Here is a 12,662-nt window from a genome sequence, read left to right as displayed (position 1 = left end):
GTGTGTGTGTGTGTGTGTGTGTGTGTGTTTGGACTCTCCCACATTGAGGCAGTGGAAATCAGAAAGTTGCCCTTCGAGAGTTTTGAAGAAAATCCTCTAGTCCTCATTTAGTCCTGCAGAAAAGTGATGGCTGACAAACTGTACTGAGTCCACACACAGTGGAATGAGAAGACGAGGCAGAGTTCTTAATAATGCCGCTTTTAGTGTGAAGCTTTGTCATGACGACATGCTCGGTGTGGGGGTCAGTAAGCTGCATTTGACCTTTTTTATAGAGCGACACGCTGTCCTAAAGATTGTTGTAATTTTCATGTGTTACCAACATGATCTCCACCTCAGTGTGTACGCCCCCAGAAAGACATATCACCCCACAAACTCTTTATTTCCATAAATTCCTTGCACAACGTCTTGTGTATTTGTTTCCCGAAAAGTCGCTTTTTTGAGCCCAAAGAGGCTTAATGTGTCTCAATGTGGCTATATACACACACATGCACACACACACACACACACACACACGCACAATATATATATATTTTGTTGTCCTTTCAATTGCATGTCTCCTCACAAGTAAAAGCCGGAGGCCTCTCTGCATTGTGCAGCAGACTAATGGCAATTGCTTCCAAACACTAATCCTTCCTGAGCCGCGGAGAACCGTGCCGGCTGTCCACGGCCACTGACGGGCTTTTCAAGACCCAATTCTTGGCTCCTCCCTGGGGTGTCGCCCTGAATCAGTTGTTGAGCCAAAATACGGGTATTCCGTTACAATACGCTCATTTTCTGAACTTCCAGGATAGGATTGAGAAAACAAAGCCCCACGCAGCCAAAGTTACAGATTTACTACCCGCCTTGTCTGGCCTTTGAAATGGGTTTTGCTTTTCCGTGTGTCTCATCTTATTAATTTCCCTGTGAGAAATAATCGCAATGAGAAACTCCTAAATGTCATTAAGTATTTTATTGAACGGACACTCTGAGCTCTTTCCCCACAGATGGTTTGGAGGTCTTTGCAGGCGTACTCTCTTTTCGGATGGAGCTAAGAAGAGAGAGGCGTAGGTTGAGAGCTCAGACAGAAATCAGGTTGAGATAACAGCAAGTCGGGCATAGGCTACCTTTGTTTGGTGGCGAGTTCTGCTGTTTGCAACGTCTGCACGCACACAGTATTCAGAATTAAGCAATACAAGTTATTTCTAAAAGAACAATAAACACGCTTAGTTTTGAGCTGTGTAGCAAACAAATATAAATATTTTAAATATAGTGACAGTGAATATACCCGACTGAGCTGTCGGTATCAACCAATTACTTTAATTTATTTACGCAAGTTGTTACTTTAATTTAACATCAACTATTTTCTTTGACCACTAGGGGGCAGCAGAAACGAGCAGTAACACAACACTGACATATTATCAGCTTATAAAGTTTACTTTAAACTTGTTAGCAAACGGCTGCTCTTTTGCACATCTAGGCAGCAATGCTAGCGTTCATCAGTCGTGTTTCTGGTGAATGTGACAACAATATTCACTTTCTTTTATCTCTGTTTTTGATCTCTACTACCTCATGGGGAAAATATATGGCTCCTTTAATATAAAACATATTGGCACAAGCAGCTTTAAAGTTACATTAAATCCACCATTAACCAAATAGTTGACCCAATTAATCGATGTCTGCTAGATGTCTGCTGTAGTAAACCTAATGATTCATTATAAAACTGCAGAATAGAGGCCTTCATGCGCAATGTGAGAAAACTGTGCATCACAGTAACTTACAGCAAATATCATTAAACCTGCAATAACTGTTAAACAGTTGCTTACTGACACATACAGCGGTTACAAGTTGTTTATGGGTCTCATGAATGTAGATCCAATATTCACGCTCCTTTAGTTCTGTTTATGGTCATAAGCTATGATAGGACTTTTTTTTCATTTCAGGAAATACACATCATAAATCTAATACTAACATTAGTAAAAGTTATACATTAGGATTGCAGACTGTACCGCACTCGTCATCCGTTTACTGTGAAGAGAAAGAAGCCAGCTACTGGATTCGTATCAACACTAAATGTGAATAAATGATATATATATATATATATATATATATATATATATATATATATATATATATATATATATATATATATATATATATATATATATATATATATAAAGTTTATATTTGCCCCCAAGGCGCCAATAAATGTTCATTTATTTTACACCAGAGATGGTGGTTCTTGTTCTTTATAACTTTACTACTACTGTATAACACGAAAACATTACTGGTGTATTAGACCCACAGTAACCATGGTAACGATTCACAAGTTATTTCTATAGCCCAATATCACAAATGACAAATTTGTCCTTTGACCCTCGCTTCAGGTCAGTTTCAACTCTCCCAAAAGAAACCTTACTGGTGGAAAAGAGAGAGAGCTACTCTCCCTGGATGGACAGACAGGAAATAGATGTCGTGGCTATGGAATAAATAACAAAATTACAGTAAAGAGCCGGAGCCACACGGCCTCCTCCCTCACCATGAGGATATTTCCAGAGAATTAGTATGTACAGAAATACCCTTTTAATAGGCTTTCGTCTTATCTGTTTCCTAGTAGATTAAAACAACACATATACGGCGTCACAAATGATGTGAAATCCAGGAAATTTCGCTTCACTCGCTGCCCTGTTTTGAATTGTATATGTAATGCCACTGCGAGCTCAGCCGCTTGTGCTGGTCTTTGCTACAGTTCGTAGGGCGGAGATGAGAAGAGGAGACAAAGCTACCACAAACAAAAGGAAGAAAAGACCCGTCTCCTCATTTCCCAGTTGAATTTCCTTGCACACACACACACACACACACACACACACACACACACACACACACACACACACACACACACACGGTGTAAGCTAACCTTAAGAAGTTTGTGGAATACGTGTATCGTGAGTGTGTTGCCGACTTGGACAGCTATTGTATGTTCCGAATGGGCAGACTGGAAGGAAAGTTCATTACCTTGTCATGTGTTTACAAAATACTTCCTCTTCCCAATATATACAGGAACTTTAATTTGAATAGTGCAGCCTGACATCCTGTTACCTTTTGTCTTGGACATTCTTGTTAAGTGGGTCATGAAGACCCAAGTGTGTTCCGTGTCGCAGGTGGTAAAAACATGAAAAAGACACGTCAAGCCTTTGATTTAAGTCCTCCACTGACTGTAATTTCTACGTTCCTTAATAACAAATGAATGATAACAGTGAGTTGTATGTGTATTACAATATGAGCTCAATACATTAACTTAATCTGACTTTTTTAGTGTGACCTGGAGCATCATTACTGTATAGTCGATGATGATCTGGATCTGGATTTTTGCTGATTTGCTCTCCCTCTCTCTCTGTTTCTGCCAACAGTCGGCCACACGTGAGCAGCCGCAGATGGAAACGAGAGAGGGAGCGGCCCAAGGACACTCTGATAACACAGAGAGTGGTATGCTGGATCTCTCTCTTTCTGTCTGTCTCGCTCTCTTTCACTCTCTGAACGCAAACCATTAGCGATGCTCTCGACTTATGCAAGTGCATTAGTTCATCGGCTTGCTACACAAATATAGACTAGAAGTACACCAATGTAGACTGAAGGCCCAACTCTCTGTGTATACCAATGCCACCCAGTGGTCGGACGTGGTATGCGTTGCCTCTTTGATGGATTTTGGCAACATGATATTGAAAAGGTATGTACATACCTTTGAGGATTTATACATTTCAATATCACTGCCTTTGCCAAATAATGAAATCTCAGGAAGCATTTTATCAAGGACCCAGGGATCATATGAAGCAGTGCATTCCTGTTGATCATATCCTCACATGCAGAAGTAATGTCAGCAAAAACACTTTACATTAGATGAAATGCACACTGTGATGCATATACTGACTAGTAAGCCGCTGTAATAAAATATTGCTGTGACCAGAGTGTAAGCATCACAGCATAAAGGATCTGATTCCTGGTTAAAGGAAAGGAAAGGTGGTACCTAGTCCACAGCCATTTAGTCAGGCGGTAACATAAGGGGATGAGAGAATCACAAGGTGTCATGGTGGTATCTCCCTCACCACCTACAGACTTTCTGTGCGTTCCAATACCCATTCTACACTATATAGTATGCCAAAAAGAGCATGCATGTCCCAATGTCAAATGCAGTATGCCAAAAATACCATGATGTCCTGATGCATCGGGTTGCATTTTGCAGTATGGAAGCAAGCCTGCTTTTCAAGTTCAAGGGCACCGTTATGAGGAAGTAGTATGTCCCAAAGGGAACGCATACTGCATGCAAAAGTATACGTACTTTAGCTGTGTTCCAAATCACATGCCTTTTCTTTTTTTTACTTTTAGTACATCCTGCAGCTTCCCTTACAAAGTATGTACTGTTGCATGCATTCTGTTGGGACACACTACTTCCTCATAACATTGCACCTTGAAATGTGACTCTCTTGCGCTTAAATCTGCTGTGCAAAGGATTGTGGGTCAGAATAGCGAGAAAAGTATGCAAACTGCAAAAATGCATCCGGATGTAATAGAACATCCTAGTATTTTTGGCATGCAGCATTTGACATACTATGTATTGGGACATACTACGTTTTTTTCTGACATACTAAGTAGCATGGGTATTGGAACACACAGTTTGTAAGGACAGCTGCAGTATGTACTAAAAGGTAAAAAGAAAACATATGCAGCTACATTGTTCTGTGCTGCGTCTATATATAAGCAAGAGGGTCAAAGTTCACGGTGCAACGTTGTGACGAAGTTGTGTGGCATGTGGCAATGGCATGCATACTGCATGCACAAGTATGTACTTTGTCAGGGAAGCTGCAGTATGTACTAAAAGCACAGTGTTTTTCCCTCTCTCCAGTCCATGCTTGTGGTGGAACTTTACGGATCATGCTGCCATCCCTTACCTGTCCACTAGCCGCCTCTCTTGAGTGCTCCGTTCTTCCTTCCTTCCTTCCTTCCTTCCTTCCTTCCTTCCTTCCTTCCTTCCTTCCCTGCCTCCTCATTAGCCACTTTAACACCTGTTCTGTTATTAGCTTTGCTTTGTGTTTTTAAACCCTGTGCTTGTTTCCTCTCTCTTGTTGAACAAATATATTTACTGTCATCATTTTCATCCATGCCTGAATATTGTTTTCTTGTCTTTCTTTTTTTTTTTTTTACATCCTGTGTGTCTGCTAGTAGTCTCAGTGCGCTTTGATTTAGTACAATTATTATCAGCCCAGCCTGCAGTGTTCTGTTTGATCCTTTCCTCAATCCTTCCTTGTGCCAGTTGTCCAAACTGACACAAGGGAAGTTTTGTCAGTGCTATGAAACACATTCACACACACACACACACACACACACACACACACACACACACACACACACACACACACACACACACACACACACACACACACACACACACACACATCACAAATATGAGTGTTTCCTGTGCATTATAGGTAAAATATGACAAATGTGAACAACTGATAGGAGAAGGTTTACTTTACAAAGATTGTGAGTTTTTTTCAGAAGATACCAGTGCACATAACTCTCAAACTCTATCATACATTTTCTATGACAAAATAAGAAAACTAATGCAGGTTTTTTGTGGCGCTCTGTTTGTTGATCCATAAGTGGTTTTGTACCAAAGGAGCATTGGGCGAAACAAAGTAATAATAAATGACCTATTTAAAAAAAAATCATAAATTAAAATCCATCTTATACAATGATCCATTTAAACAGGGCACCATAATATAGGCAAACCTACAAACCTTTACTACTCTGCACTAGCGGCCTGCAGCCACTAGTGGTCATCCATCTCACACAAGTCGGTTGGACTCAATGATTATGTTGCCTTCAGGAAGTGTTGTAAACACTCCAACTTCTCTTTAAAAAACAAAAGAAAAACTTGCACACAAGCAAATCAACAAATCTGTGAACACAGTTAATAAAGGCGTAACTTTATATATTAACTAGGAAGTTTAGGAAAATAACAATATCGTAATTTAAACGCGCTACAAGTTGTAAGGAAATCCAGCCGGTTATCAAATAGGTGGCACCATAGGCGCCATGAAGGCAGCATTGTGCCTGGACGGGCCAGCGCAGTGACACGGGTGCCTCAGATAAACAAACCCCTTCTTGCGTGGCTGTGGGGACCTTTAACAACTACAGTAAACAGTGTTGACAGACCGGCCTCGTTTCTATATGCCGACAAAAAGAAGTAACTTGGCCGAAGGAGGACGACTCCTTTAATAAAAAAGTTTAAACAGGACCGTTGGAGTCCGCTGAGAGGTGAGTTTGATACAAGTTGTTAACTTAACATAACGGTAAGCTAACGCGGGCTAACGGGGAGAACCGTTAGTAGCTCGTGGTAAAATTCAACATACTCCAGGCTGTTAGCACCCTTTTTTATTTAAAAAGATTAAGTATATTAGCAGGAGCTAACGCTGCTTGAACGCGTACTAACTCGTTACTGCTAGTTAATTAGCCATTGACCGAAGACCCCCCCCCCCCCCCTCCTCTGTAATAAGACCCGCTAAACTGAGCTCCAGGTAAAACGGGCCGACCGGACGGTGCCGACAGCTAACGGTGCATCGCTTTGCTGTCCGCGTAGGAAGCTCCCATGTCCACTTGTTGCGTCCTCCACTAGCTGGAGCGAGGCGTAATCTCGATTAATCGCATGTCGTGCCGCTTTGTTTTCGTGTTCTCGTCTGTTTTTAAAAGGTCGCCAGTTCTGCCTGGGTTTAAACATAACACATTAAAACAATGTCGGATATTTATGCTGGGGAAGGCATCTGTAATTAAGCATTGCGTCATTTATGTATCCAAACAAAGTATGTATTGGTGGGACGTCCTATAGAGGTGTCACTAGCAAGCAGCTAGTGACACCTATTTCTTTGCTCATATAGAGAGAGTTTTTCATTTGTGTTTTCAATGTGCCTGCTTTCCTAAAACTTTTCCCCATCTGAATCTTCCCTCTAACAAAGATGACCAATACTGCCGTCATCGCCTGCTTTCGCCATGCTGGAAACAGTGCATTTCTCGCTCCTAGATATACCTTATACATTTTTACAGAGTTGACCATGTCTCCTATTCTCTTCCTCCCTCCACTGTCTCATCTCTCCAGTGACCTGCTGTGATCACTGCATGCTGCATGTCTGATAACCGCCCGTCACTCTCATTTCCTCGATGCATGGGCCCCCTCTTTGTAGAAATGCATAGTCTCGCCGTTTCCTTGCATGCTGTCCCGTGAAAGTGTCATTATGAGGGAGGGCCGGGATAACCCTCTGGCACTGTCCTCCAAGACACCACGCCGGGGCCAGACGGACCGCGGACGGGAGCTCGAGAGGCTGCGGGCTGACTGGGAAGCGGAGAAGCAGAGAACGCAGCGGGCCCGCGGAAACCTCTCTGTGGAGCTCCGGCGCCTGCGGGAAGCAGCAGAGAGGGAACAACAGAAGGCCGTGAGGGAGCTGGCAGCCCGACGAGGGGCCCAAAAGGACGGGCCCTCTCGCGGACACCGGGGTCTGCTGGGTGAGGAGGCGGACGTTAAAGGCAGTGGACGACGCACAGAAACTAAGTTTCCAGAGAAAGATGTGTTCTGCTTGTGCGGTGGAGAAACGTACAGGACGCTAGAGCATTTGCTGCTGACGCTCTATGGGAAGATAAACGGCAAGCAGGCGGTCAATAAGCTGCAGCACAGGCAGGAATCTGAGCTAGAAAAGGCCGTCTTCCTCTGCCACCTGCTCGAGGCCCATGGGAGAGTGTTGCAGCGGAGGCAGAGGGCAGGACACCCCGGCTACGTTTTTAACAGTCTCTCGAGAAAGCCCACTCAGGGAGACGGCGGTAACTCCTGCTGGACGAGGCCTCTCCTAACCTACTCGGGGGCCGTGCCACACGGACCCCAGGCTGCCTCCCGCTCACCGAACAAGAAACCCAAACCAGCTCGGAAAGAGCAGCCTTTGGGGAGGAGGGCCGCCGTCTGCGCAGCTGACCCCTGCATTGCCGATGCAGTCGCGGACACCTGTCGGAGCGGCCCTCTGAGAATTTGTCCTCGTGACGAAGCTCCCCATGCCGACTGGGACCAGCAGCCCCCCTACTGCGGCGAGTCCTCGGGGTCAGACGAGTCACCGCCGTCCACATGCATGGACGGGAACATGGAGGTGAGCCAGTTCACGTTTCCAAATTCCACACATGGTTCCTAAATTTATCCTGTGTGTATTTAGCATTCCCTCTTGTACTTTTACTCAGAAAACTACACCAGTGTGCACTTCCACCCAGTGTGTTGGCAGCAGTCTTGGGATGCAGACATGTAATGCGTGTCTTCTCTGTGGTGGTCTTGCTTCATACTCCCAGAAGGATTTTCGGCAAAAAAAATTGTTTTTAGTCTATTTTCTTTGAAACAATCCCGTCCATTTTTATTAATGAGATTATATATATAAATATGTAGAATGTAGGCTTTGAGGAATATGTAGGTTTAGGAGGATCTGAATATTAGCTGATCAGCACAGTAATCCTACATGAAGGTAACATCACCAACGCCATGATCATCGAATCAAATTATAACGTATTATTAATGATGTAATACACACACCACAGGCTGCATCACAGAACATATCATTTAAATATGTTGATTGCAAATCAATGACCACTTTTAATCAATACTAATACGTGAAATCCTGACATGTACCAAGAGTCGTTCACATTATATATTAAAAAAAACTGAGGCATGAACCATTTAGGTTATCATAACCAACTCTCTGTCTTCTTAGCAGTTGTGGGGCTGCCCCCTCTCAATTTTTCGATTGTTTTGGTCGACAAAGATTTCTTTAGTTAAGTTGTTTTTGAGGCTTTTCTCGTGCTGAATGACTTATTTCCTAGAAACACATGAGCACAGTTCTGGTAAACACAAGATCTAAAGTGGTGCCTTTGCATGATTCTTCATGGAGAAACAGTTGTCTACTTAGTCAACAACATTGTTTGTTGTCTAACAATTTCTTTGGTCGAGGACAAGTTGCATATTAGTTAGCCTCAATAAAGTGAAGGAGGTGTGTAACTGTCAAATAATCCTCCTATTTGAACCAATTTAGCGTGTGGTCTTATTCTCGGCCACCAGAATATTTGTCAAGGCATCAAGCGGTGCGTAGCCTGCAGCAACAACTGGTAGCATTTCCATTTTTGTAGCAATCAGAGCACACTTTAGTACAACCGAACGGAGAAGAACCAAACACGAGCTACCGTTGCAGCCTTTTAGTTGCCACTGTGAAATGTTAAAAAACATTTGAATACGGCTGGTGTGAAATGCATGTTGATGTTGTCGGTGCTGCGGCTGCCAGAGAAGAACCGTGCGGGGGGGGGATGCATCTGTACACGTGGGTGCATGGGTGCATCTGTTTATGCCTCTGGTTTGAGTGGCAGAAGTGGGTCAGTGTGTTTCCGTCTCTTCAATTTTGGATTTGTGTTTTCATTGAGAGGAAATTGAATAATTAATCAAAGCTCCCCTACTGTGTCTAAACAGCAGAGCCTCATATTTTTTGCATGGTCCCGCTTCGGCGTCACCCTGTTATCACAGCGACTGGCATCAAGTCAATATTTTAAATGTTCAAATGGGAATCCCATTTAAAACAAGGATGGACTCATGCCTCTTAATTATTTATGTGATGTTTTCAATTGTCTGTGAACGGTTATTCACTTTAGTGTATTTGTTTATAACACAAACGTGAATTTCTTTCATTCCAGTCGGCCACCTTTTTGGAATTTTCGAAATAACCTGTGTTTGTGTTATGACATTTTTTTTAAAGTTAAATGGAATACTGTTTTTGTATATGAAAGATTGTGCATATGCAATTCACTAAGAATTATTATTTTCATAAAACAATTGAAAGTGTGGCTTATGAAGGAAAATATAACGTGATTTTTTTTTTTTAAACTACTATTTGATACAATGCTAATTTGCTTAAATCTGACATAACATCCGCATGAAATCCAAAAATAAAAGAACAAAGAAAAGCATGTATTAATTTAGTTTGATATAAAACGCAGTCAGGCGATGGAAGAAAAGAAGAAGGGAACCGTGCATCGGGAGATCATGGTGATGCCGTCTGAAATTTGAAAGATGTATTTAACCAGCAGCCGGCTCTTTGGTCTCATGACAGGCAGGCGGGGGAGATATTGTCAAAATATGTCAGTTTGATGATGGGATGTCAATACCACTGAGCCATGATGGGACTGGCTGCAGCTCATTGCTGTGAAGAGCATAGTGCTGTTTGACTTGCATTGGGTTATGCTGACTGGATGCTTTCCTTTGTTTTATATTTACTGTATGTCTGCTGTATTCTACACGGGATAAGTCCACAAGGCTAAAAATGTAGTTCTCTGATTGGGAACAGAGGCGCTGACAGGAAAACAACCAACAGAATATTTATTTTGTTGTCGTTGTTGTTGTCAGAGGAGCTGAAGCAGAATAGAAGTAGTGTTCAGTGGAGTTCACGTCAGCAGGGTTAGTTCCAGTCTTTGGACAGTCTGGTCTTGTGAGCACACTGTAATTAATAAGGGAATAGGCAGAAGCTGTGAAATGCAGCGTCAGGGCAAAGTAAGAAGCTCATTTCCCCAGACGTGATCTGTCTGGTCGAGGTTCTTCATTGTTAAATTATTTTCCGTCAGTGGAAACTCACCCTTTTTCCTTGTGTCACCGAGTGCACACACTGCTTGCCTATCAGTATGGGGATGATAGGATGTCCCTTTAATTTTCAGAGTGAGCTATTGTGAATAATCGTAGCGTTGACACTGTTAGTGTACCAGAAAACTGCCACTTGCAAAAAACAATAAAGGCACAACATCTATTTTTAACTTGGCTGCACTCAGGCCGTGGGTTTTTCTAACACTGACCTTTAACAGAACACAAGCTAGACCGTTGCCTTTCATCAGAGCAGCTTCAGCAAGCCTTGTGTCTGCAACATAGCAGTCACAAAGTGCTCAAGTACATTTTGACCCGCTGTAGAGGAGATGAGAACAGGCCTATATATATATATATATATATATATATATATATATATATATATACACACACAAATATTAGCCGTGGGCAATAAAGCTAACATCTTGGAGTATTATCACATACATTTCCAGCAAAAACTATTTGAAAATGTAATTGATAAACTGCTCATACATTTGCAACATGGTCTAAAAGGATCAGATATATAGCATCCAGGTTAAACAGTATCGCACATCAATATTACCTGATACTATGTATTGTGTGTAAACAATAATAATCCTAAAGGTAATTTAAGGTAGCGAGCGCTGGCCGCCGCCTCCTCAGACGACAGCAGCGATGCCACTCTCGTCAAGTCCACTCTTGTGAACATGACATGGCTATTTTCCGCCCGACTTGGTGATTGATGGTTGAGTTATTATTTTTTTGTCCGACTTGTCACCGGGGAAGCACGGATCCAGTACGCCAGATCAGTATCTGCACCAAAACCGACCTTATTAAGAAGATTGGGTTACCGCCCACATTAAAGAACACTTTCTTTGTCAATGTCATGGAACAGCAGCGTTTCTGCGACCAGCTGCAACAATCTGTCACAGCGGGCGATGCAGTTTTAAGTGCCACTGCAATGCCTGGCCTCATGTGACCTCGCATGAAAGTGATGCCCTCCAGTCGTTTGCAGGTGAGAAATACAGATTCTAAATGTGGGCAGATGCAGTTCCTCTACTTTCAGCTACAACCTGCTCTGTTGAGCTTCTTAATGCTGAGATTGGAGCATTTTGATAGCAGCAGCATTTATTAAAAAAACATTTTTATTATTATTTCATTCACTGTTCTGCTTGCAGGCCTGTTGTAAGTAGGGATGGGTATTGTTTGGGTTTTTCCCGATACTGGTCCTAAAATTATACTTAAAAAAATAAAAGTTGAACAATATATTAACTGTTTAAAGTATACTATATAAATGTAAATAAATACAAAACACTTGACTTCAAACTACAGCTTCAAACTTTTTAACTTCGAACTATGAACAATATATTAACTGTTAACAACAGTTTACAGTATACTTAAATAAATATACATAAATACAAAACACACAGCTTCAAACTTCAGCAATACTTTGCCTTCTCTGGCAGAATACGACACCTCTCCAGACTAATTGCATGTCCTGCACAGGAGAAAACCCTCTCAGATGGTGTCGATGAGGCCTGTACACACAGGTATGTGTCTGAAAGTAGAAGAACTCCACTCAGAGTCTGTTGGATTCTACAAACTCTGCTGCTTTACTGGACGTCATCATTAATATCAACTGGGAGAGCTTTTCTGAACCAGGCGGAGCTGCTCTTGAATTCTTGGTGCGTTTCTCCTGCAGAGCTCCCAGCCGATGTTCTTGCCGGTCAGCTGCGGTTTCTCCGCTCTGACGTTGACCTCCATCAGGGAAGCAGATTTCTAGCAGTTTCTAGCAGGAAGTTTAGAGTTTATAGTTCGAGAGTCTTTTCCCTTTCTAGAAACTCTGCAGCTTTCTCGTCCGGATTCCAGCGTTTAAAACAGACGTTTCCTGAACAAGGTTTGGTGGACAAAACGAAGCGTTTCTCTCTCGGAGTTCGGCTCTTCTTCTTTACACGCAATTGTTTTGTTGCATTTGCTGCACGTTGCGTTGTTTGAATCTTTTTTCACGAAA

General features: G+C 42.4%; 1 protein-coding gene across 1 annotated transcript in view; it reads left to right on the top strand.

Moving 5' to 3' along the window:
* Nucleotides 1-7,262: 7,262 nt before the first annotated feature.
* Nucleotides 7,263-12,662, top strand: part of tspoap1 (TSPO associated protein 1) — a gene marked incomplete at both ends in the record, with an annotated part of 54,236 nt that continues 48,836 nt past the window's right edge. The window contains one exon of the mRNA XM_079214364.1: nucleotides 7,263-8,159. Within this exon, the coding sequence (XP_079070490.1) occupies nucleotides 7,263-8,159 (897 nt within the window). The remainder of the gene's footprint in view (nucleotides 8,160-12,662) is intronic.

Source organism: Taurulus bubalis (genome assembly GCF_910589615.1).
Source record: "Taurulus bubalis genome assembly, chromosome: 2".
NCBI classification, from domain to species: Eukaryota; Metazoa; Chordata; class Actinopteri; order Perciformes; family Cottidae; genus Taurulus; species Taurulus bubalis.
Note: the sequence above shows the minus strand (reverse complement) of the source record. Positions and strands in the feature narration are given on the sequence as shown.